Genomic DNA, 27,688 nt, shown 5'->3' with positions numbered 1-27,688 from the left:
TAAGGGGAAATATGCAGAGACCCTGGGCTCTACGTTTGTTTTCAACCAATTATCATGTATTTACTTTTCCATTAGTCCAATAATTTCTCTTTCAATTCAGAATTAAGCAATAAGACACTGAATTATATAAAGGCCTGTTTAGCATAGCAGACACACCCCATCATTTCCTAGTCCCTTGATTTACAGCTCTTAAAATGCACAACCAAGAGGCTGTCTATATGCCCTTTCGTATTTATATTCCATCATGCAGTCACCTCAATAACTTATGCATTCTCAGAAGGTCTACCTAGCAATTAACTCCAGTCTTTTCTAACTCACCATCTCATTATGTAAAGTGGATTTGAACATAAACTTTATTAGCAACTTTCTATTCTAATTTCTTATCTCTCCACCTCTACTCTGCCTAGTAATGTCAGTTTATATGTGGCAAAAATACTCTGGAAAATGGCAGTTTAAAAAATCCACAATGGACTGGCAGCACATTAGTAATTGGCTTTTGCACTAGGATAAATCAAGACCGTCACATTCCAGCTAAAGCATGTGATGCAGTTCTTCACAGAAAGGGAAATGCATTCATCCTGCCTCACAAAACAGTGTTTTACTATGTTTAGGAGGAACAGGCAAGTGAGGACGCTAGCATTTTTATTCAAAAGATCAAAAACCAACTAACCAACTGAAACTCCTTTGCTAAAAGGTAAGGGAATCCATCATATCCCTTCTTCCAACCTGAGAGAGAGGAGGGAGGATCACCTGCAGAGCTTTCTCATGCACAGGAAGTACATCCAATAAAGAACTGGAAAATGTCTTCATGGTAGAAACAAGGGGCCGAGGAAAGTTCTCATGGAACTAAATGAAAGGCAGCACCCGAAGGAGACGGGTCCAACATGTGAGCAGGGAGGGCCCTGTCAGTGCAGCTGACTTACCAGTGTCAGGGTCCACAGCTTGAACTCTGGTCAGCAGAGCCTTGGTGGCCGTGTTCTCATAGACACAGGCATTATAGTGATCAGAGGAAAACACAGGGGGGTTGTCATTCACATCCTCCAGGACCAGGCGGATATCAGACTGGCAGAACCTGCCACCCCCGTCGGTGGCCTTAGCGATCAGGCTGTATATAGGTACTCTCTCCCGGTCTAGCAGGGCCAAGGTTTTTAACTCACCTGTGAAAATAAGTGGCAGCACGATTAATTTGGCTTTTCAGAAACTGTCTCTCTTTGATAAGCAGAGGGTCAAACATATACAGAATTTCTAGTATAGGAAGAACAGTGGTATTTGGCATAAGCGCCCTGTACTTGGAAAAATATAGCAAATTCAAATTTTTTAGGCATTGGGGGAAAAGTTTTGGGATTCAAGATGCAACAACAAACTGGCTTCCTGACCTTCAAATTAGTTAATCCCTCCGCAAAACCTATGATATCAGGGGTTCATCCTTTTGGCTGCATGAAGATGCCCCATATCTCTTTAAATCTCTCAAGATCTGCTCTGGAGATTAGCCTCTGGATTTCTGCTGTGTCTCCAGAAAAAGCATACAGAATAGAACAGTATTTCTATTTCTTTAATGGTCAATATTGTAAACAACCCATAGACCTAGAAGGATGGTCTCTTTGCCTCCAGGTACTCAACTTTTACCCTATTTTTTAGAGGAAAAAGACAATGAAAACAGAAGCTGGCCTTAGCAGAAAGGGGTCTTGAAGGACACCACGGTGGCAGGACTGACCCTTTACTCACTGGATGTGGGAGGACCCGTTGTTGCTAGGGAAGGGATTAGGTGGGAAAAACTGAGGAGCTTGAGAAGTATCTGCTTAACATCCAGCATGGAGGCGTGTTACATCTGGATTTTAACAACTGAAACAGCAGCACTGGTGCTAGACAGCTTCTGTGCAGATATTTTTGTTGAAGTTTCAACAGATAATGACAACAAGCACAGTGACAAACTTGAGTGAATGCTATTTGGTAAAAAGTATGACTCATGGAATATCATAACTCAAATAAAATTTGTAGACATCACTCAGATCAAGTCACTTCTTCCTGTGGTGTTCCTTCTTCAGCCAGCCAGTTCTCAAACACAGATTGGGACATCTCCCTCTGCTCCTCAAAAAGCACCCAGTGATTTTTCAGTGGAACATTCAAGGCCCTCCGCATTCTGGTCTGAAGTTGTTTCTCTGCCACTTCTATACACGACATTCCCAGAATGTGCTGTGCTCTTTCATTTTGAAGTCCCTTCTGAGTCCCTTTGGCACCCCTTATACTTCTCATTGGCGTGCATATTATTCCGCCTTCCATTACTGTTATTACTTGTCTGTCTTCTTACTGAATTGCAACATCCCTTGGGCATAGTTTGTTTTGTTTACCTTGAAGCCTTCTACAAATATCACATAAAGTGCTTTTGTGTCCACCAGCTACTCAATAAATGTTACCTATTGAATAAGTAACTCCAGGCCCATACAGTTGAAAAGTTTTTTCCCATGTTGCTAGGTTGGTACTTTCTCATAGGATGCAGCTGACATGAGAGTGTGGTAGGGGGGGTCACAGCTTTTGGGGATTCAGTAGTTATTGCTTATCATAATCAACACAACTCTGGAAATATGCAAGCTAGGTAATCTTTAAATTCATTTACCAAATGCCATTGGATGGCTCATCCAATTCACAACACTAAAATATTCTGCCTCCCTAGAAAATGGCTCTTCCCTTAGCTCTGACCTTCAGTGCAGGTATCTGCCTTTAGCTTACATAACGTTTCACCCTGTAAATTTTACCTAATATGCAGGTAAATCTGAGGGTTCACAGCTTGGGAGGATCTAGGCAGGAATTTTAAAAACCACACAAATGATGTTAATGAGAATCAGAAAGGGACTAAAAAGGGATTTCAGTATGAAAGAATTCTCCTTCCTATGCACTGCTCTCTGGTTTATACAGCAACCTGCATTTGTGACATAATGTGATTTATACCTGTGATAAGCCTATGCCTTAACTCACAGAACTGAGAAGAAGGAGCAGCAAATGGAGATGTCTGCCTGCATGATGCTAGTCAATGTAGGTGAAGTCCAGGCAACTTTTATAAATGAAATAAAGTTTGTATGGTCCAGAGCATCCATATGTAAATACCGTGTGTCCTCTGTTTCTTAGGAAGAGTCCAAAATACTGAGTATTACATTGTTGGGAAGCAAATATTGATACCCTAAAGTACAGTTCTTTGATTTAAAAGAAACTGAAAGGCCTTAAAAGAACTTTCTAACCTTCGCATGTTTCTCCCCTCCATACTCAAGTACAGAGAAGGAATCTTTCTGGAATTATCTGACTAAGAAAACTTCTTTCCAAAAGAAATGAAGTTGTCTTAAGATCCTCCCACCTCCACCACCAGGGAGAGAAAAGAGACTGAAAGTTATCACCATACTCAGCCAGACTTTTCATTTATCTTTCTGAGGGCAGTTCTGAGAGACTTTATCTGCATAAGTAAACAACTTTTGTTCATAGTGCAGTTCATTTTCTCACCTTCCCTCAACTTCCTGTAATTTGTCAGTTCCACTGAGGATCATTTACAAGATAATGTCTGCCTCCCAGGTTCATTTATTTTCCCTAAAAATCATTTACTATTCTCCTAAAATTGCCTATAGTCCCTCCTACTTCCTCCTCCCCCATGAAGAAATGAAGAGTGTATTTAAGCCTCAGCTATCTGGCCTTTCTGTGAGGCTCATAGTTTTGGGACTCCTGTGTCCATATGCAGGTAAATAAACTTTTATGTCTCTTTTGTTAATCTGTCTATCATTAGTTCATGTCAGTGGACCTTAGGAGAGAACAAAAGGGGAGATTTCCCTCCACCTCTACAATATCACGTATACTAACTACCTACTAATGATGAGCCCATGGGAGAGTTTCATTTCTCTCATGGATTAACAATGGCATTTACCCAAAGAATAAATTTCACCTTACCACTTTCTGGATCTAGAAAAAATTCATTGTTTCCAGATCCATAGAGTGAGTATCGTATATCTCCATTGGATCCAATATCGGCATCCTTGGCACTGACCTTCAGGATGATTTTATTTGACGGAATGTCTTCGGGAAATAATGCTGTATATGCAACCTGGGCAAAGGTGAAGAAAGGTAACCACATCACTAGTGTTTGTGGGACAACTGCCTTAGCGTTATACATGATTTCTTTAAAAACTCATTTCTATGATTTAGCTTCTGCTTTTTTTTCCTTTACTACAAAATCATATCACAAGACACTAAGAAGCATGGTATATCTGCTGCCCTGCTGCTCCCGTGCCCATTCATTCAACAGATATTTATTGAGTATTTACTATGTGCTGGGTACCACGCTAGGTGCTAAGAATAGTGGTGAAGCAAACAGATAAACATCCTCACCCCTGGAAATTATGACACGCATCACACATTGACCATGGTCCACTTTTCTGTCGAGTCGCAATAAGTCCCAGGAATGGATCAACTCTTTAAAGAGCCACTACCAACACTTGGCTTTAGTATGAGAAAATAAATCCATTTGTACTACCTTTTAAAGCTACAGGACACCAGTACTGTCTCTTGTCCACATGGTAAAGAAAAAAAACAATTATTTAATTTCAGTAAGAAAGAAAATAACCACTAGGACTGGCACCTTGCATTGGTACAATGCTCTGTACAGCAGTGGAATGGCTACGTCATAAGGAGCCTGGGTCAGTACCAACATTGCCACCAACCAGCTCTGTCAACTTATACAAATGAGTAACATATCCTGTAGAGCAGTTCACTTCTCTTTTATGACGAGTGATTTAGACAGAATTAATCATAAGGTCCTTCATGAATTTTTAAAAATTATTTAATTTTAAATCATTGCTTTTTGTGTGTGGAGGAATTGGGTACCTGATCTTGCTACCTATACTCTTTTCATGTTGAGAACATTTCACCCAGACTCCATCTCCTAACCTCTTTTGTCCATTGGAAATAAGAGCAGATGTGTGCCTGGCTTTAAGAAGAAAAGTAGAATGGGTTTTGATTTAATTTTTGAGAAGCAAAGTAAAAAGCAGAGCTGCATCCTCAAATCGCACCTGATCACACACTGGGCTATTGTCGTTCACATCACTGACAGTCACTTCCACCATGGCCTGTGTGACAAAGAGCCCATCAGTGGCAGTGATATTGAGGAAGTAGATGTCTTGTTCTTCTCGGTCTAGCGGTCTCTTCACATAAACCTTCCAATCACTTTGCACCAGACCCAGGGCAAATCTTCCTCGGGGGTTTCCTCCTGCGGTAACAACAAAATAAATAAATAAAAAAAATAAAGAGCTTTTGAAGATGTGCAATAAAGTGCCTTGATCTACTCCTACCCTGAAAGCCCGTGTGAGGTCATTTGGGTGCCCTGCATATTGTATCATTTTTGATACTAAAAATATTGGCGCTCCCTTTGATTCTCATGCAACAAAGCATGATATTTATGTGCTTGGCTTATGTGGAAAGTAAAACAATAACTCTCCAAGAGAACAAAATCTACTTGGAAAAGCTGGAGATGATCTCTTGTTTAGTTCCCCTTAAGGACAATCAAATTCAAACTGCACAATCAGTCGTCTTCTCAGGATGACACAATGATCTCTCCACTTACTCTCAAGAGAGGATGTAATACACTGTAGCTCTTGTTACCAAGACAATTTCATTAGCTGTTGATTATGCAATCAAGGAAAGGCAGTTAGTTCTACTAAGGAATCTTTTAATGAAGGCTTTATCATACAGCTGCGCTCTGCTCTGAAGGACTGGAGTTTGAAGGAGAAAAGTTTACATGATAGAGGAAGGTCCATTTGCATTAAATAGCCCTGGCAAGGGGTCATTTAAGGAGCAGTTCAAAGATATTGACTGCAATTGGATCAAATTTATCAGAGTGAAGCTGGTAAACAGGAAGAAAAGTAAAAGAGATGAAGTGGAACAGCCTTCCATGGTGCCCATGCCCCGACAATGGTGCCAGCAGTGTTACTTTTCCACATCATTAAACTACACTGAGGCAAAAGCAGCTTGGAAAATGAAGTAGGAAGAGGAAGGAAGAAGAAAGCTAAAAGGGAAATCATGTCATTTCAAACACTGACAAAGCCTGGGCAATACCACGAGCAAGAAGTCAGGAGTCAGGATTTATGATCAGCATTTCATTTATTTGGGCATTCAGCACGTACTTATCACCTACTCTGGGCCAGGCACTGCTCTAGGCAGCAGGGATATGGCGGTGGACAGACTAAGAAAGAATCTTGCTCTCCCAGTGGAGCTCACATTCTACATGAGGACTGACAAACAAGCTAAAGAAAGTATGCTGTGCCAGCTGCTGCTTCACTGGAACATCAGAGCCGTCTCATCTACTGCTCATTACTTCTCATGAGTCTTTAAAAAGCAGAGGGCAAGCACTGGAAAGACTGCACTCTCACGGCCTTGGGGAGGGGCAACGACAGGCTAAGTAGAATCAAATTGGCCAGGCAGGGTGGAAAGGGGAGCACTGGCATTCCCTGGGGTAGTGGCTCTCGCCTGGAGACGACAGCACCCTTCCCCTCTGGGATATTTGTCAATGTCTGGAGTCATTTTTGCTCTTCATGTTGGTGGGAGAGTGTGAGACTGGTGGTATATGCTGCTGGCATCTAGCTGGAAGAGGCCAGGAATGCGATCAAACATCCCACAGTGTGCAGGACAGCCCCCCACAGCAAGGCGTTATCCAGCCCCAAGTGTCAGTAGCGGTGTGGCTGAGAAACCCTGTTCTAGGGAGGTTCAGCAGTCTCCCTGGGATATCACTTTCCTCTACTACTGGCCAGGATTCAATTATGCCTTAGTTGAATATTATTCCAGCGCACACAAATTTTACCTCTCTTTTAAATGCTCTCAGTGCAGGCCCACACTGTTCTTTTGTTACATAAAATGATTAATGGTCCTTTGTTAATCTGAGGCAGCACAGCCAAGTTGTGTTACATCAAGAGCAAAAGTTAAATCTAATTAAAATCAGTTGGTGGTTGGCAGTGCTAATAGTAGCAGTCGATTTAAGCTACTCTGTCCTCATTACTCTGGTAAAGTCGATGGGAGGGTCCCTTTACATCATCCATTGAGAACTGAGAGACTATCTATACATAATTAAGGCTGAGTATTTAACAATTCTTCCAATAGAAAAGGATCCTTCAGAATGCCTAAGAAGCTTCTTCTCCTGAAAGTAAATGCAAGTGAATCACAGTGATGCTTCACTCACCTCTTTCTTCCTCACTGCTAGCTTTCATGTTTTAACTGCAGAAATACATTTTAATGACAAAAGACAGAAGGTATCAGAAATTGCATAAAATGTATAAAGTGTCTCAAATGGAAAATGCCACCAAAAAAACAGTGTATTAAGCAATGGAGAAAAATAATGCTGACAAGTGTGGCTATCCCAAGTCCTGACATACTTGTTCTACTGTGGGTCTTATTCTGCAGTGATAAATTAACTTTTCCACTAACATACCTTAGCAGATTCTGAGTCCTAAGGGCATTCTAATTAATTCATTTTTCACTCTAAATAATGTAGTTTTCTAAAGGGAAGCCACCTGACTACAAGTGTTGATGGATTTTTAACAATCTTTTGGCACTTTGTTTAGGTTCTGCCTTTGAACGTAATAACATCAAAATATTAGCTTTAAACCTCCTACATCATTTTTAGGAAGATTGCCCCCATACCACCAAGCCTTGCCTCTTTCCTTTAAGGCCAGTCATCCCCCAGAAAGCTACTCCTGATTAGTGGCAACCCTTCTTCACGTTGACGTAAAATCCTTGACTCCTCAGAGCATCGGTGACATCTTCTGTGCTCTTCTGGTCACCACATTTGTCCATCTTGACTTTCTCCTTGAAGTGCTACTTACTATTTTGGAACTCAGAAAAGAGGTCCAAGGAAATACAGTTGTCAGAAGAAACACTCCTTGATTTGGAATTATAATTTAGCATTTCTTAGCAGATGATCAAGTCATACCCTCTGATTTGTGTATGTGTGTGCATATATGTTTTTATGGGCAGGAAAAACTTGTGCCTGAAGCTTCCTGGGATCAAGCTATTTGGTTTTCTTAGCACTACACAAAGTAGGGAAAAGGAATGTTGTTAAAAACATATCTCTCCATCAAGAAAAATTGCTAGTTTCATTTATTCAACTGAGATATTTGGCTGGATTCTTTTAAAATAATACTACGTGATATAAAAGCTGGGTACCAGTCTGGATAATGGGTTTTCAGTAAACCTATAAACTTCAAACTAAGGCTGAATTAGTACCAGCCAAGTGAAAACCATAGTCTACTCAGAGGTCTTTTACTGAGCCCCAGAGAGACTTTGTTACTCTCAATCACTCATCTCATCTTCCTTCTTCTCTCCTACTCTTTCCCTGTCATCCTCCATCTTTCTTTATAAAGAATGCACATGGTGAACACTGTGGGTGTTAACTTACCTGTAATATGGTAGCTCACTTGGCGATTAATATCAGATGTGTCTCTGTCCCAGGTGCTGAGGACAGCTACCACCTCGCCCGGCGGATCACTCTCCTTCACATTGCCCCGGTACACCTCATGGGCGAAGACCGGTGCGTTGTCATTTATATCTGTCACCCTGACAGAGACTAGGGCCGTGGAAGAAAGAGAGAATGCTTCTCCAAGGTCAGAGGCCACCACAGAGAAGGTGAATGTGGGGTCTGTCTCATGATCCAGATCCTTCAAGGTACTGATCCAGCCAGTGTTGCTGTCAATATTGAATGCTTCCATTATCTTTTCTGGCTGGGAGTCTGAGTGGAGGGAATAAGTGACCTGCCCATTGGCTCCCCAGTCCATATCGATAGCTCGTACCTGTGTGAGTTTGGTGCCAACAGGCATCCCCTCCATTATGATGGTCTCATAGCTTGAGGTTTCAAAGACTGGCTTGTTGTCATTCAAATCCAATACCTTGATATCTACATCCACAGTAAACACAATGTCTACTTTGTCCAGGGGTATAGTGGCTGCTACTTTAAAGTGGAATGCTGGACTGGTTTCATGGTCAAGGCGCTTGTCAAGCTTAATAGTGCCTGTTTCCTGTTCTATGATGAAGACGCCCCCTTTGTTATTTTCTGTCCTTTCACCATTAACTGTGCTGAAACGAACATTCTGACTGGGAAGAATCCTCAGGGTGTCCACCGTGCTCCCAATGGCTGTGTCTTCTGAAATAGTGAAGGAATACTGAGACTGGGTGAATGAAGGCAAGAACGTTTCAGGTGGCAGGACGTGGATGTAGACAGGAATGAGGGAGTGCTTGACAGGAATGCCCCCATCCACTGCTTTGACGAAGAACGATAGCACTGTGTTTTTCAGCTGGTTAAAGTTGCCCTTAGTGACCATCCAGCCATTGTCAGGATCGATTTCCAGGAGGTCAGCCACTGAGACTGAGGCTTCACTATAGAGGGAATAAGTAATCCTTGAATTTGCTCCATCATCAGGATCCATGGCTTGAACCTGCGTGACCAAGTGGCCTCTTCCAACGTCTGCCCTGACGCTGGCTCTGTATTCCACTGTCATGAACTGGGGAGGATTGTCATTTTCATCCACAACAATCACCCTCACAGTGCAGAAAGTTGTTCTCCCTCCACCATCCAGGGCCCTCAGAAAAATACCAATATCTCCTTCCAGGGGGTTTTCCCTGTCTAGCCTTTCTGTGGTAATGACCTGCCCATTGCTGTCTATGAGGAATCGATCCTTGGCAAAGTCATTGATGATGGCATAGCTGATCTTCCCATACGTCCCTGGATCTCCATCTGTGGCTCGAATATGAATTACCTTTGTCCCAGCAGCCGCATTTTCTCTCACCTCAGCTACATATGTGCTTTGTGAAAAGGCAGGACTGTACAGGTTAGCCCCAAGGACCCTGATATGCACCTGTGCGGTGCTGGTGAACAAGCCATCAGAGACAGACACATTGAGACTGTACAGAGGCTCCATCCTCTGCTTCCGGTGGTTGGACAGTGTGATGACTCCACTCTTACTGTCCATCAGAAAGCTGGAGCGGTCATTCCCAGATAAAATACTATACTCCAATCGGTCAAAGTCAGAGCTGTCTGCATCAGAGGCTTGAACACAGGTTACAAAATGGCCCCGGGGGGCTAATTCACTCACATATGACTCATAAATGAGCTGATTAAAAACTGGGGGATTGTCATTTACGTCAGAGATGTGGATATGAACCAGAACCTCACTGCTCAGTGGTGGGTAGCCACTGTCTGTTGATCTGACTTTGAAAGTGCAGTGTTGTACTAACTCATGGTCTAGCATCCTCGCTGTCAGGATTAAGCCACTTGCGCTGTCTATGTGAAAATAATCTGTGCTGTTGTAGGTATCCTGGACAATCTGATAATGTACTATTTTATTGTTTTCTGAGTCTGCATCAGTAGAGACAACTTGCAAAACCGGTGTCCCAATGAGAGACGCTTCTGATAATGTTGTATTATATGTGGGCTGATCGAAAATAGGGGAGTTGTCATTTACATCATTAACTAGCAAGTCAACAGTAACTTCAGCCCTAGCACCAGTAAGGGCATCGCTGGCTCTTATTGTTAGTTTGTAGACAGATGTAATTTCATAATCCAATGGGCTAACAACTTTTAGGACCCCAGTGTCAAAGTCAATGTTAAACTGTTTAAAAGGATCCCCGTCAATGATGATATATATGATGCCTTGGCCTTCTGGACTGGTGGCATTGATGCTTAGAATGGGAGTGTCCATTCTGATGTCTTCGTTGATGGATGCTGTATAAAAGGGCTTATCAAACACAGGCATTGCTTTGTTGACAATAGTGATGGGCAGTTCCATGGATGTAGACAAAGAGGGTTTTCCACCATCCTTGGCTAGGATGGTGACTCCATACTCAATGTTGGACAAGTCAGAGTTAAATGCTTCTTTTAAAATAACATTCCCTGAATTAGGGTTAATTTCAAAGTGGCCATAGTCATCCTGTAGGATATAGGTCACTTCTCCATTTGCACCTTTATCTTTGTCAATGGCCGTCACCTGGTAAATCAGAGTCCCAGGCTCAGCATCCACTTGCACAGCAGCATAGTAAGGGAGGCCCACAAAGACCGGAGAATTGTCATTGATGTCTTCAATGCTAACACTGACCACCACCCTAGCCACACGCAGATGGTCCAGCTCACGGCTGGCTTCCACCACCAGCTCATATAACTCTTGTTCTTCACGGTCAAAGGGGACTCCAGTAGTCTGAATGACCCCTGAGGTAGATTTTATCCTGAACTTATTTCCTGGGTTTAAGATGCTGTATTTTAAGGGCTCATTAAGGCGGTTTCCAACTGCGTTGACAATAGCAACTTTGGTTATGTTAGTATTGTTCTCTGAGATTGAGGTGAAGTAGAAGTTTTGCGTAAAGTGGAGGCCACTATCCATGGCTTCTTTAACCATGATGGTGACCATGGATGTGCTGTAAAACCGCCCATCAGACACTTTAACTATCAGCATGTAGTGGTCTTTGGAGAGGTTGTTGTTTTTTATGGTGAGTACTCCACTATTTGAGTCAATTACAAAATGATCCAGGCTGCCTTCCATTAGGCTATATGTCAGTTCAGGGGGCACCTCAGAGTCAGGATCTGTGGCACTAACTTTCAGAACCTCCACTCCAACATAGGTAGGTAGAAGCAGGACAGTCTCAAACACAGCCTGAGTAAAAACAGGTGGGTTATCGTTCACATCTGTCACCTCAATGTTGACTTCGACAGGGCTCTCTGCAGTAAGTTGAGGGCTGCCACTGTCTCTCACGTGCACATGAAAATGGAAATGGGCGATAGTTTCATGGTCCAGGTTGGCAATTGTTCTGATGGCACCTGTGCTGGAGTCCACTGTGAAGAACTTCTTGGCTGTAGACTCCACAATCTGATACACAAGCAGAGCATTCCGATTACTGTCAGCATCGGTGGCTCGAATCACTAGTGGGCTGTTATCCAAGCTCCTGACAATGCTATTGACTGGGGCTGCCTCACTTAGGCTGCCTGAGTATTGAGAGAAGAGAAACACTGGGGCATTATCATTTTCATCAACAATCTGAATATTGACTGTAGTGTTGGAAGCCATCCCTGCCATGTTAGTGGCCTGAATGATGAGCTGATAAGAGGAAGTGTGCTCATAATCCAGGACCTTCCGTGTGGTGATGACTCCAGAGTATGGATTTATGGTAAAGATCCCATCAGTGTTTCCATCTTTGACTTCATAAATAAGGGTAGATTGACTGATGGCAGAGATTAGAATGACTGATGTTCCAATGTCAACATTTTCATTTACTTCTGCTTGGTAGTCTTTCTGAGTGAACTTGGGGTGAGAATTATCAGATATGGTGACAGAAATGCGCACAATTGCAGTGGCAGACATTGGTGGAGACCCCTGATCTGTGACTTTGACAGACAGGACAAACTGACCCATTGCTGTCATATCTGGTTCTTTGGAAACAGTGATGATGCCCAGGACTGGTTCCATCTTAAATGTGTTACCGGTGTTCCCTAAAATACAGAAATCAGTGGGGAGATGAGTTATCAGTGGATCATCAAAATCTTTCTTGAAGATTAACTCTTCATCTAAAGGTAGCTTATGGTGATGTGGCAAGTAGGAAGCAATTGTTGTACTGAGTATGCATCATTCTGGGAAAAAAAAGAGAGAGAGACTTCTCTCTCAGGGATATTGCAAAGAAACTGAAATAAATTTTCCACTAATAGTGTGAATTTCAGATCAATAGATATTGATCCTGGTTAACAACAATAACACAGCACTGTGTACATTCAGGCTTGGAAATAAGAGCTCTTATAGGAGAAATTTTTCTGCTAAGAATGTGTAGGATGTCCTCATTTCCAGCCTTGTGAGAACAGATGGGGCTGGCAAGTAGCAGTGCCACTGGTAAAAAGTTATCTGTACCTAAGCCACTTCCATGTTCTATGTTCAAAGAATGAGAGTTATTGGAATAGTTTCAGAACAGCATAACATAGTGGGTTGGTTTCAGATTATCCCAAAGGTGAGCTTTGCTATACAGAATTGGTTCTATTTCACCCTATCAAAAATGACTTCATTCAAAGCACTATTTTGGTGAGGGTTTTAGTTCAGGTATGAAGAATTCTTCCCAAGTCACCATTTGCTTTGTGAATTGTGAGGGGTTTTTCTAACTACCTTCTGTTCTTCACTCCTGCCCCACCCCACTCTTCCGGCCCTGAACACATCCATGCACACACGTGGACATAAAAGTAGACATAAAAAACTATACGGCGGTTGTTCCGTCTGCAGCCATTCTAGTCACTAAGCATTTGAGACATTTCTGGTGAAGTAGGAGACTGTTGATATCTGAAAGAGCATTGCAACCAAGAACTTGAGGCATACCCTTTTGAAACTGGCACCTTGATTAAACATAGCTGGCATGGAAAGGGCTGTGGCCGTGACACCGTGGAGGCTTATAGCTTTGCCTTGGAAATGCGCGATGGTTTGAAATCTGGGATTGTTGAGGATGAGAGAAATAGGGAAGGGATAAAGAAGGGGGAGTACAGAATGTGAAGAGTGTAAAAAGGTAGGTGGTGGCACAGAGTCCAACGGCAATGAACAGTATGAAACTGCTTCTGCCATCGGGCTTGCTGACACTGCTCAAAGAACACATGTGCTTCTGTGTCTAGATTTGTTTGAAGCAAAACTTCAAGATCTTGGTTATTTAACTAGGTCTAGATTTTCCTTTCTTTCTTTTTGAGAACTGTAGTATGACAGATTTATTTAAGTGTCAGAATCATTAAATTAGGCATCAGGATTCCTAGGACAGTAGGACGTGTCTATTGAAATATACAGCAAGTACAGCTGTATACATTATAATTCATTCTTATTAAATAAGCTTTTCTATGTTTGAATACAAAAAGGTCATGTTTTGAAATAAAATCTATTATTTATTTATTTTTTTTGAGTTGGAGTCTCACTCGGTCGCCCAGACTGGAGTGCAGTGGCCACTCCCGGCCACTGCAGCCGCGCCTGCTGGGCTCCGGCGATCCTTCCGTCTCAGCCTTCCGAGTAGCCAGAATTACAGGCATGTGCTACCAGGCCCAGCTGATTTTTTGATTTATTGTAGAGATGAGGCTCGCTGCCCAGGCGGGTCTCAAACCCGTGGGCTCAGGCAATCCACTCACCTCAGCCTCCCAAAGGCGCAGGATTGCAGGTTGAGTCACCGAGCCCGGCTTAAAATCTATTATTTTTAAAGACAAAGTATATCTAATAAAGAGCTAAATTTGATTCCATCCCCTAAAATGTAGGCATTGATGTCAGAATGATTATTTTACTCTGCCACCTAAACATGGCTATTTGGTGATAATAGCAAAAAGTTCACTGGTCTTATGAGTAAACTTTCCAATTTTCAATAAATAGCATCATGGAGTGGAGCGTGAGTTGAACAGTTGAGTCACAGATCATCACAAGGAGAACACCATCACAAGGAGAACATTTCACCTCAGTAGTAGTCACTCTCCAGTGGTGGCACCAACACGCAACCCTGACTAGAGCATGCTAACGCAGCCAAGTCTCTCTGTGCTCAGTGATAATGGCGTTCCACTGCAGGGCTGATAGGTAAGTCCTCCCTCACACCAGGCCAGCACATGTCTTCATATCTAGCAAGGTACACTACAGTAGAGGTGAACGGGAGGCAGTTTTTGACCTCAAGGAGAACTTCGTAACCCTGGGGTCCCATGCCGCTGATCTGCTTGTAACACCCTTCGGAATTTGGTGTCCACACACTGGGTTCAAAGCAGGCCCTCTTCACTATACTGACCCGTTTTCATGGAATCCACTTCCTGCTTATTTTCTCCGGATACACTCGAATCCTTGAAAACTGATCTCTGCTTGTTTTCTTGGAATCTAACAGATTCTTCGCAAGAGTCTATGAATGAACTGTTGGACTTACACTTAATTCCATAAGTCATTTACTGAAAATGTGAAAGTTTGCTCATAAGATCAGTGAATTTTTTTGTTGCTGTCATCACAAAATGGCCATGTTTAGGTGGCAAAGTAAGAAATCACTCTGACATCAAAGCCAGCATTGTTCAATATTTGCATTTTGGAAGCTGGAATCAAATTGACCTTTTTATTAGACAAGCAAGTATCTTCTTGAAATAGATTTTATATGAACATGACCTTTTTTTCGTTTAGACATGGAAAGGTTTATTTAATAACTGTGTGGTAAGAGGTATGCACACAGCTGTATTTGTTGTATATTTCAATAGACACATCCTATAACTGCCCTCCGAATCCTGGAGCCTATTTTAATGATTTTGACATTTAAATTTTGTAAACTTTTGGCAACTGGATAAAAACTTTGCTTCTCTTTCTTAATATTCCTTATCTAGTATACAGCATGATGCCAGCCACAGAGAAAGTGCTCAACAATGATCGGTTGGGTGATTGAGAGGAAAGGTAGGACTAAAAATGACTTTTAATTCTTCACTTGGATGCATCTTGGGATCCAATACGTTCCATCCTAACTCAGCTTTTAATCTGCGTCCCTCTTGCACTCACTATCCTGCCTCAGAACCACCATTGTCAACAAACACAAAACTCGGACCAGATATGAGACCTGAAGCTCTGCATTCAAACTCAGCCAAAATAAAAACTTTCCTCAGGTCAAAATAAAAACTTTCAGTCGTTACTTCAGAGGCCAGGCAGGAGACAGGACATGTATAGTCCACCAGTAAACAGAGCAAAATCTTGCTTATCTGAGGTGTGTGAGAAAAGTTAAGTACATCGTAATACTTTACACAACCATTTGCCATTTGCTTCAAAATGCTGAGGCATCTGGATCTATCTCTCTTCTACCCATGGCTTGGAAGCAGCTTGAGTGACCAGGACCAGTCTGGTCCAGGGGTCTATCTCTCTGTCTGTGGAGGGGCTCACCAGCCATGTGGAATTTATTGTGAACATTGCAATCCTCCTTAGTTTCATACACGTGCAATCAAAGGTTGTTTCTTTGAAATATCAATTGTTCCTGTAGCTTTCTGGAAGTCTGAGCTTTCTATATAAAAAATGCTGTAAGAAAATAACTTTTCTCTCTTGTTTTAGTCATCTGTTAAATAAATGACTGAGCACCTTGCTGTATTCTATAGAGGTTAGATGGTAAGTGGGGCAGCCTTTTCAGGTGGATGGTGAGTTAAATCACTACTTAAGAACTTCAACTTGGCTGAAAATGTATCTGGCCATCTAGAAGGAGTATAAGTAATAGGCGTAATGACAAACATAAAAAGCAGGTAGACACATAAACAAATGAAGTATATAAGATCATCTTTCTAAATTGTTACAGTGGCATGAAATGATGCAGGTGCATGAATGAATATGGGAAAAAGAAAAACACAAGATTGGGAAAAACAGGAAGACTAAAAGGATCTGTTGGATTAGGTGACATTTTCTTTTATGTTATTTAAGTATTCATTTTTTGGGGCAAAGTTTCCTTATATTATTTGTGGGACAAAAAACCCAAGAATTACATAATTAAGTAATAAAAATGCCACGTGATGAACAGGAGATACAAAAGTGGTAGTTCTAAGGAAATATTGGTCAGACTTTAGATCAAAAGAAAATTCCATGGAAACCTAGGGAAGAAAAAAGTGAATTTTCTTGGAGCACCTGGCTGTTATGAACCAGTGTTTTTTTCTTTTCTTTTTCATTCTTTCTTTTTTTTAAACAGAGCTTAACACAAACTCATGTAAAATGTGGTCTCCTAATACACAGATTATCATTCAATGCAGGGACTTTTTTCTTTTTTTAGAAGGTTTTTGGCTTTTCTTGTTCTAAAATTTCTAGCCTAAAAATGTCATTGTAGTATTCATATTTTAATTCAACTCCTCACAAAAATGAAGGGAAAAAGCCTTTCAATCCCTGGCATGAAAGAAGATTGCATTTGGCATTACATATGACAGATATAATGTTGCAGAACATTTTGGAAATATGTGGCTTGAATATTCAAAAAAGACAGAATAAGAGAAGAGAAAATACAGCAGATAAAGGATATTTATCATTTTTAGGTTCACAGTACTATCTCTTGTTTAGACATTCATCACTCTGTTATAAATGTTTTCTAGCTATCGATTTTCAAGCCATAGTAAACTGTGATCTTGCCTTAGGGAGGTTAAAATTGATTCTTAAAAATCCAAGATTTAACAAAACAAGAGCCTATATTTAGTTATGTGTCAGGATAAGCAGGCGGTTCAGGTCCTGCATCTACCATCTATTCTGCTACGTAGACTATCTCCAATGAAGGGAATTTGTGCTAAATGTGAGGGCATAGGAATTTCTGAAGCCCACAGCCTACCTATATGGACAAGTAAACCAAAACATGTTAAGATTCAGCAGACCTCAGATGATGGGAGACTTTGGTTATTTTAGTCTAAGGTCATGGCTTATTGGCCCATAGATAAAAGCCACTGAATTTATTTTGCATTTCTTCTCTCTTTATCCAAGAAAAATCTGAAATTGAATACAATGAAGGAAATTCTTTCCTCTCTGTGAATGATGGAAAAACATTACTGAAACCTCAAGAACTTTACCAACTGTCATCACCCAAATAGGGCAGCTGCTTGGCCAAAACAAATCCATGTATAGGTGTCCCACTGGTAGTGATGTGAGTTTAACACAGTGATAAATACTACTGAGGGTCGAATGCCATGCATTACGCTGAATCTGTGCAGTGCAAAAGCTCTCACCTGCTTCTATGGTGTATATGAGCTCTGCATTTTCCCCCTTGTCTTTGTCCAGAGCCGTCACTTGCAGAACAGCTGATCCCAGAGCAGCAGATTCAAACACAGATGCTTCATACAGTGGGTTGGTAAAATATGGACTGTGGTCATTTGCATCCTCCACATTCACAATGACTCGGGCCAGGTTTCTTCGATAAGGAAACTCCTGGTCTCTGACCTTTAGGCAAAATACAAGAAGCAGTAGGACTGAAATCTTAATTGCAGAAAACTCACATGGCTATGTCTGTGATGAAAACAAAGTAAGATAATGCACGCCAAGTGCTTGACTCAGTCCCAGGCACCGAGTAGGTGCTCAATAAATGGAGGCATTAGCTAGTGAGGAGACTGACTGTGAGCAGCTCAAGAACAGGGCCACACCATCCCTACTGCTGCTCAGCCTGATGCCTGTCCTGTGGTCTGTGCTAAGCCTGAGTCCCTGGAACTGATGCTTCCCTCACACAGACGCTTCCCCTTTGGGATCGGTAGACATAGCTACCAATGGAGTGACGGGTGCAGAATCATGCTCAGCCTGAGTCCCTGGAACTGATGCTCCTCTCACCCAGTCACTTCCCCCTCGGGATCTGTGGATACAGTTGCTAATGGAGTGGTGGTAGGTGCAGGCTCTTCTACAGGAGAAACTTAAGAGTGGAATTAATGCAAATAGTGTAGGCATTGCCATTCATCCATTTAACAAACATTTATTGTCATCTATCTGTCAAGTCCCTGGCTTGACTGGTGGTTCAGCAGTGAATTCGATACAGTCCCTGCCCCCAGGAAGCTTAGAGCTGAATGGGGAATACAAATAAGTACACAGACAGGTATAAGGCCCAAGGGTAAGTGCCTGCATGGGACATATTACATGTGTTCTCAGTGTGAGGAGGAAGAAGAATCCATTCCAGCATTTGGCTTCCTGGAGAGGTAAGAAGTAGCAAAGTAGTGGTGGCAGTAGAATGCGATACTGTGAGGCAGCAAGAGCCAGTGTACATAAAGGCCTACAGCTGAGAACTCCGACTACCAGGAAGATGACCAAATCTTAGTTTCTAACATTGAGACCCTCATTGTAATTGCACCAAGGAACTTTGCTTGGCAGTGCTTGATAGCACTTGATTTGCATATGGCAGAAGTTTGCAAACAATTCTTTAACTACAAGGTTTTGCTATAATTTGATGTAGTACTAATCAAATATTTGCTCTTGGCTTATTCAATTTTAGACTCTATAACTGCAGAGAGAGGTGAAGAAATAAGAAAATGTACCAAGAGGAACCAACAAAGAGAAAAGGGTTTCCAGAATTAGTGCCTCTGAGGAATGAGGACAATGGCTAAAATGGCTCAGCCTGGAGAAAGGCAGCCTGAAGGAGTTGCCTTGCTCTATATATTCAATTACATAAATGTCAAATGGTAGAGCGTGACCAAATTGAATTCTGAGTTTATTAAAGAAAGAATGAACAGAAATGACTTGAAGGTCCATGAGAATGTAGTTAGTCGTGAGCACAAGGCTTCTGCCCTTGAAAACACATGCAAAATCAACCCAATGAGTGTGCTGACTTTCCCTGTCTAGACTAGGCTGCCACACCCAAGGACAAGCCTGAACTCTTTATTTGGGATGATTAAACTCTAGGTCAGTTCCAACTGCATGTAAGCTCCCCAGGTGCAGGGACTTATTTGTTTTTTGCATATCCCCGGTGCCTATAAGAGTGGTTGGGGTACAGCAGGTGCTCAAGAAATGTAAGCTGAATGAATGAATGAAGGGTCAGAGGTATGATCAGAAGACCTCTGTGAGTCACCTCTGCTGTTTCTGGGGTCTTAGACAGAAATCATAGTGTAGGTTATGATACTCATGTTTCCTCTTGCCCAGAGATTTCTAGTCTCCTGAGGGAAGAGTAGTGCACAGTGGAAAACCACTTTCGGCTGCATGGGAATCTGTAGCATCTTAGTAGACATTTTGAAGTCAATCTGTGCACAAGATTAAGCCTCTGTCATCCTACCTTGTCTTAAGGACAACAGTGAGGGCTCTGACAGGCAGTACCCATGAGGTTTTTGGAGGCTAAAGGGTCAGCTTTTAGGTTGAAAGTTAATAGAAGGTATTTCTTATTAATCTCTACTTCCCAACTGTGTAAACTAGGCAAACTCCACTTTAAAAGTAAAGCAATTCTCCTACATAATTTGGAGGTCCCATGAACACAAATTCAGGTCAGACATTCTCTGCAGTCTTCCATGTGTTCTGAGACCTCTTCTGTGGGCCAGTGTTTACTACGAGGTCCAACGCCAGTAGAGTGAGTAACAAATGTTCCCTAAACGCTTCCAAGGACTGAGCATTGCATAGGTTGAGCAAATGACTACTTTGTGATTAACATCTTTTCCACAAATCGACACTGAACCTAGTGACATGCCTGTTCCTTCCTCTCAAGTCAGTCTGTCAGCAGCATTTACGGAGCAGCCATCACCTGCAAAAATCATCTAACATTTCAGTTTGGCAAAAATATGGAGTTGCTATCTCATACCAGTACTTCTTCATTGAAATAAAAAGGCAAAGATGAATGCAACCTGTCTGTGAAAATACCAGATTTATTACTCCTTACAAACACAGGGGCCCTGCCTTTTGCAAACTAGGGTGTGTCAGTTGAATGGTCAGTGACATTGCCAGGAGAGCAGATGAGCAGTCTGGTCCTACCATGACATTGAGAATGTGCTTGTCCTGGGCCTCATGGTCCAGTCTTTCAGCTGTGGAGAGCACACCAGTGCTAGGATCAATCCGGAACTTCCTCATGCTGCCAGCGTCGATGCTGCTATGGACCGTGTAGCTCAGCTTGTGCTTCTCGTCTCGATCTGTGGCTTCAATCTGCAGGATCTCGGTGTCAGGAAGCACATCCTCAGAGACTGTCACGTCGTAGCTCGGCTGAGAGAACTCTGGGCCGTTATCATTATTATCCAGCACTTTGATAAATACCTACAGTTAAAAGAAGACAAGAGTGATGACTCACACGAAGTGCTCACTGCGCATAAGAGAAACCCCTCTCTTTTTTCCTCTCCGTGTTGTCCTGGAAGTTTAGCTTCTAGCAGTGATCTCAACGTGTAGGAAGCTCTCTTACAAAAACACACCATAATTAGAGGCCGACAATAAACTCAGCAGTCATATTAGTGGGAACATAAACTATGAGCTGATCAGTGTTCTCACTGTTAATTGAATAGCTGAGATGACCACCTGAAGAAGACAATCCCACAGAATTCCTAGAGGCACAATGTAAATGATCACAAGGTGACCTTGCTGTGTTAAGTTCCTACAACACAGGTTCCTACTTTAAGCTCTTGTCATTGTACTTCTCTTAGTGCCTCTGTGGAGGCAGTGACAGAATGGGAAAAGGAGCAAAGAGGAGGCAAAGGAAAGGACAGAGGTGAAGTCATAGTAGTCCCAACTTTTCAAGGTCAGTGTCCACGCACTCTGGTCATTCTTCAGATGGGCGGTGCCTAGCAAAGTTCATGGCACTAATGATAGCTGATAGCTAAGATATGCTTCCAGATTGTTCTCTTCTTCCCTCCCTTCTTCTCTCCCTCCCGCCTTCCTTCTTTTTCTTCCTCCCTCCCCCGCTCCCTCTTTCTTTCCTTCTTTTTCCTCTTTATAGAAACAAGGTCTCACTCTGTCACCCAGACCAGAACGCAGTGGTACATTTTCTCTTCAGTTCCCGAGTCTGAATTTTGTGCAGTATCTCTATGGTTTTGTTCTGCATGTCCCTCTGCTCCCCATATTTCTTATTAGTTACTGGTTTGATTTAGGAGGCTTGGTAAAGATACAGGTTCAATTTTCTTCTTCTTTTTTTTTTTTTTGACAAAAATCCTTCATGAATCTACTTCCATTTGGAGATATATAACATCTGGTTCTCATTTTAGTTCTGTGATACTAGCAACCATTGGCTATTTTACATATATAACATTAATTCGTTAAAAATTTCAAAATGGTAATAGTCTATGATTTTCTTCTTCATTTTTTAGCAGGAATAGCACTGTAAAAAGAAATTTCTCAACTATTTAGTTATTCTGAAGTATGTTTCTTATTAATCTCTACTTCCCAACTGTGTGAACTAGGCAAACTCTACTTTAAAAGTAAAGCAATGCTCAACTGGAAGCATTGAAGTATACTCTGAAGTATACTTCATATAGAAAGGCAGGATAAATATTTTTATCATTTTGAAAGAATAAGTTGGTGTTTTACTTCCTCCTAAAGTGACCAATGTCGTATTCTTTTTCAAGCATTACGATGAACTCATGAATTTAATCACAACTGATACATTTCTGTCCATAGTAGTCATTATATTTATTGATTTATTGATGCGCAAATAACTTTACATTGACCAGTTTAGCCTCTTCTGGTTGGTTCTTGAGATCTTTTGATACAACCCTAGTCCTCTTTGATAACTCCTTGCTCTCTGACAATTGCTAATAGCAACTTTTCCCAGAGTTGCCTTATACATTTTCTGTCCCAATTTTTAACTACCCATTTCTCCAAAAGGATTTGGTTTCTTTTTAAATTAGAAATGGTATTTGAAGACCATGATCTAGTGCTAGAAATGCTTATTGCTACTGGATTGGCTGCTATATTTTGATTTTATTCATTGGGCAGAGTCAGGAAAGGTTTGTGTTTAATTAAAAAAATCAGTTCACACTGCTACTTCTAACTCAAAATTAGAGTATAAAGGTTTGTACTTAATTTTATTGTTTTACATTTGTATCTCCATTTTCCCGTGCTGAAATGACTTATGCTTAATTACATCATTATAATTATTCATTGCCTTATACATGCACAAAATCCTCAAAATAACAACACCAACATTCTTATTATAATCACATTACAATTATAATAATTCAAAATGAGTTAATACTACTTTGCATTTCTTTTTATTCTTAGAATTTACCTTTCTGGAAATACATAGTTAAATTAGTGTGTTTAAAGTCACTTAGGATAGTTCTTCTCTGTATAGATTTGCCACCAACTGGAAACACATTAAAATCATTTGCTTCCTCTTATGTTAAAATTTTAGACTGCTTTTTAATATTTAATTTAATTTCATATTATATGCAAATGTACCAAAGTCAAATTTACAAAAAAGTTTCAAAGAAGATTCGCTTCTATACCCCTCCCCTTCACTCTGTTCCCGTCTTCTCCTACAGATAATTTTTTTAACATTATGGTCTACCCATCCATTTAAAAAAAAAATAAAGATGTGGGGTACAATTCAGGGTTGGGTACACAAACATTGATTATATAGGTACCCTTGTTAATGAGGTATGCCCCTCCCTCCCCTAGCAGTTTCCCTCAATTGCCAATCCCACCCTCCTCCCCTGACAGTTTCCCACTACTGCCAATCCCTTTCTTATTATTTTGTTAATATAAACATACTGTATGCACTTCCCCCCACCATGCTATTTCACTTAACACTGCAGTTACATTAACATTATAATTACAATTAAGATAACGTTAATATTGGTTCTTAATGGGTAAATTTTTTTCTCCCAGGGAACATCTGGCAGTGTTTGGAGATATTTTTGGTTGACACATGGGGAGGAGGAGTGTTACTGACATCTTGTGGGTAGAGGTCAGGGATGTCTCTAAACATCCTACAAAGCATAAGACAGTCCACACAACAAAGAACTATCTGACCCCAAATGTCAACGGTGTTGCTGCTGAGAAACCTTGTCTTAGATCCTGAAGAGAACACCTCAGCAGTAGAGATACTCTTCCAGTGAGCAGATGCTTGGTAACCAATTCATCTAGTCCTATACTGGTGATCATTTAAGATGTTTCCTTGCCTGAGCCCGCGGGTTCGAGACCCGCCTGGGCAACTTGGCGAGACCTCATCTCTACAATAAACCAAAAATTAGACGGGCGTGGTAGCACATGCCTGTAGTTCCAGCTACTTGGAAGACTGAGGCAGAAGGATCGCCGGAGCCCAGCAGGTCAAGGCTGTGGTGGCCGGGAGCGGCCATTGCACTCCAGTCTGGGTGACAGAGTGAGACTCCAACTCAAAAAAAAAAAAAAAAAAAAAAAAAAAAAGATGTTTCCAATTCCTGCTCTTATGATGTGTGCAAGGAAGAGTCCTGTGCCCATGACTTTCACATTTTTGCTAGCATATATTAGGACCCTAAAATTGAGATTGCTGGATAAAAGGATAGGTGTTTATATAGTTTTGTTAAATGTTCCTATATTTCCCCTACCCAAAGGTTTTCTCATTTTGCATTCCCATAATAGTATATAAGAATGACAGTCTTTCATAGCCTTGCCAACAGAATCTGTGGTCAGACTCCTGGCTTTCTTGCCAATCTGTGTAGTTTCAGTTTGCCTTTCTCTTATTTTGAGTGAGATTGAGCATCTTTTCATAAGTTGAGTCATTTGTCTTCCTTTTTCTGTCAAACTATTTATATATCAGCTCATTCTTCTAGGAGTTAGATGGCCTCTTTCCTCTGTATTTTTGGAAGTTTGGTGATATAAATTGCAAATGTTTTCAATTTTTTCATTTATTTTATTTTGCTCATGGTCATGTGTTTTATCTTACCATGAAAGTTGAATCCATCAGTCTTTTTCCTTATTACTTCTGGATAAGACATACTTTAGAATATTTTCTGCGCTTCCAGGTTATAAATGAACGCATCCACTTTTAAAAAGATAAGTATTTGTATGTTTCCTTTTCTTTCATTTACATCTCTAATCCATTTGGAATTGTTCCTGGTTTGTTATGTGATGATTTTTCCTATGACTTTTTATCTCTTTCAATACAGTTTTCGAAGACCATCACTTTCCACTGGTTTGAGAAGCCACCTTCATTATATACTATATCTACATAAGCAGTTCATTTATTTCTGAATTCTCTATTCTGCCCCATTGGTTCATTTGCCTTTTCGTGCACCAGTACCTAAATGCTTTAATTATAGAGGTTTTGCAGTATATTTTAATATTTGGAAAAGCCAGGGCCTCTTTGTGTTATTTTTCAGGGTTTTCCTGACCATTCTTGCTTGTTGTTCTTCCTAATGAACTTGTAGTACCTGAAACTTGGTAGGGTTTTTAACTGGAAGTGTGATAAAAGCACAGATTAACTAAAGGAGAATTGACTACTTTTTAATGTAATCTTCCCATTCAAGACTATGGTTTGTCTTTTTTCATTTGTTCAATCTACTGTTTTGTTTTTCAGGGAAGTTTTAGTTTTCCTTAAACAGGGTTTGAACACTTCTTAAAGTGCTACCCTAAATGGCATCTCCTTTTCCAGTATATCTTTTCACTTTTTTGGTCATATATATACATGTAGGTTATTGATTTTTATATGTTAAATTTATAATCTGTTATTTTACCACATTTTCCTATCATTTATAGTAGTTTTTCCACTTGCTCACCTGAGTTTTTCAGATATATAGTTTTATTACATGCAAAGATAGTTTTACCTTTTTCTTTACAACACAGATTGCTTTATCGTGTCTAATTGCATTGGCTAATACAGTATGATATTAAGTAGCAGTGAACACAGTGATGCTCTTGTCTTATTTCTGACTAATAGAAAATCCTCTAATGATCCTCCATTAAATAATATGCTAGTGTTTGGCTGCATACCAGAAAATTGTTTACTTTAAAAAATAAAAGCAACCACAAGGTTATCTATGTAAATGTTGCACTATCACTCACTTTGGTATAGATATACCTTTCTTCAGTGCAAGATAAGGGGTGGTGCTACCATCTTTGTGTCAGGATGACTTACTCTGGGTGGAAGCCTGACATGGGACAAACTTTGCTCCATAGTTTGTGATAGAAAAGGATTGAGAAGTGTGTTGATAGAGTTTTGGGTATTGTTTTTATCTCCACTGTATTTGCAGAACCTACACGATTCTTTGAATGTCAATTCTTTTCTTTAAAAAGTTCAAGTTAACTTCATCAAGATGCTAAAATATTTGTGTTCAGTTATATTAACAGGATAAAAAAGCCTTTCCTGCCAGCAAGCTTGCTCTGACCTTCAGGAAGTTTCAAAGTTGATGGGCTCTTGAAAAGCTTGCCTCTTTCTGCTTGCTTTGTCCTGAGCCTAATCTACAGTCAGAACAAGTGTTTCTCGGTAAAAGACTTCCTTCTCCTCATTTGCTTTTTATTTCCCACAGTTGGGGCCATTTGTGAGCTCCTGAACTAACAAACAAAGCAAAGTAACTCTCAAAGATGTTGTGTTCAAAACGGTAATTGAAATGCCTAAGGAAGTACAATGAAATCAAAGCAGGAGGAAACCGAATATAGGGGGCCTTTTCTGACCCGGTTTCAATGCTGCCCACCACAAACACTAGGTTTTGTAGGCTCGTCTCAGCTGAGTCTGGGGAGGTGCCAAGCTCTGCTTTACAAGGGTACTGGTAAGATATGTCCATGGGGTGAGCTGTAGGGTGAAGGTTCTGTCTTTTATTAGAATCAATTAAGCCCTAAATTACTGAAATTCTCTTATGCCTCTGCTGGCATTTCAAAGTCATATTTAAAACACTCTAGAGTTGTGACTTCAAGGGTGATAGTCCTTGTATTTATTCTCTTCAATCTTACAAGTTTGCTTTTGAGTGTATAAGTAGAAAATTCCATCAGCCTGTTGTTTTACAGTTTATATATGCCTGTCATATTCATTTCCGGGACTTTATTAGCCCAGGAGAATCAAGAAACTAGGAGTGTGCCCCAAGTCACAACAGCAAGGGCAGACTCAAGCCCAGGGCCTGTGGAGCCAATCCTGCGTTCATCCTTTCATGCCATTTCCATGAGCATTTAAGTGACCTACACATAAAGAATAAATGCACGTCACATTTATTATGTATGACGTGTGCAAACATTATGTACTTTGCCATAGAGAAATCCTAACTTACAAAATAGGTAACTGATTCCATTCTCAACTCAAGAACATTAATTATGAGATAATTTTAAATAGAAAATTCCCTTGCTGCACTTAAAATTGGAATCCATTTTCAAAAATTGATTTCTTTATAAGTTGTCAGGAACAGATCTATTACATACAGTGAAATTTTATCTTTTTTTTAAAACAAAAATTTCATCTCACATTTGAAGAGTTGGCTTGCTGCCTTATTTTATCCGTGTACAATTATGCATTTTCCTAATCTAAATATACAAGGAAGCTTTGGGCCACCGTCTTTTTCATTTGCTATGAGGCAGATGACACTAAAAGGATGAAAAAAAAAACCTTTGATAAGGTATTTGTCCCCTGGGAGTCCCTTGATCCAGGTAATCATAGAGCAGTTGTAGCAAAAAGGGATTTGCTTTTTTTCCCCTTTTTAAGCAAGTTCAGGGTGAAAGGAAGGGAAGAGACAAAGTCTCAATCTTCCAGGTAAAATACTCTTTTTAAGAAAGCAGGCCTCTTAGGAACTCCAGACCCAGCACTTAGAAACAGAAGACATGGATACTCACAGCATTAAAAGTCAAGGCTAACCTTAGGAACGCAGGTCACAGCCCAGCTAGCCCCAGTGAATGCAGAACCTGTGGCCTAAAGACTATACCAGTCTCAGTTAATTGCCTTTGTGAGGCTTAAGCATTCTGGAGATGATCTGAACGAGATTTTTAATCTCAGGTTTGGCTGCAGAACATACAAACACAAGCTGATTTTCCTATCTTTTTAAATCCAAAGTATGGCTTGATAAGAGAAACATTAAAATCACAAAATCATACATCATGAGTCCCTGAATCAAATCAGTGTAACTTTTAGATTATTATTTGGGCATGACTTTCTCTGCTGTCTTTCATGAATAACAATAAAAGTCACACGCATATTTTATAGGTAATTTTAATTGAGAAACAAGATTTATTGATAAAGCCTGCATGTGTCCAGCACATCATAGATTCCAAAAACCTTCTCACGATAGTTTATTTCATTCTTCCAACAACCTGTGATGCATGTAAGTTCTTAACCTCAGTCTGCAGAAGAACAGAGCCTTGGAGAGACCTGTGGCAGG

The 27,688-nt window shown here is 40.7% G+C and overlaps 1 protein-coding gene across 1 annotated transcript in view; it reads right to left on the bottom strand.

Annotated features, from left to right (window-relative positions):
• Positions 1–27,688, bottom strand: part of FAT3 (FAT atypical cadherin 3) — a gene marked incomplete at its 3' end in the record, with an annotated part of 135,613 nt that overhangs the window by 36,965 nt on the left and 70,960 nt on the right. The window contains exons 5-10 of the mRNA XM_008067511.1: positions 20,403–20,678; positions 17,699–17,909; positions 8,420–12,493; positions 5,046–5,242; positions 3,928–4,081; positions 924–1,157 (exon numbers count right to left, since the gene is read on the bottom strand). Coding sequence (XP_008065702.1) covers positions 924–1,157; positions 3,928–4,081; positions 5,046–5,242; positions 8,420–12,493; positions 17,699–17,909; positions 20,403–20,678 — 5,146 coding nt within the window. The remainder of the gene's footprint in view (positions 1–923; positions 1,158–3,927; positions 4,082–5,045; positions 5,243–8,419; positions 12,494–17,698; positions 17,910–20,402; positions 20,679–27,688) is intronic.

This window comes from Carlito syrichta, unplaced genomic scaffold (genome assembly GCF_000164805.1).
Source record: "Carlito syrichta isolate Samal-C Ts95f unplaced genomic scaffold, Tarsius_syrichta-2.0.1 Scaffold106985, whole genome shotgun sequence".
Taxonomy (NCBI): Eukaryota; Metazoa; Chordata; class Mammalia; order Primates; family Tarsiidae; genus Carlito; species Carlito syrichta.
This window is presented reverse-complemented; position numbering and strand designations above follow the sequence as displayed.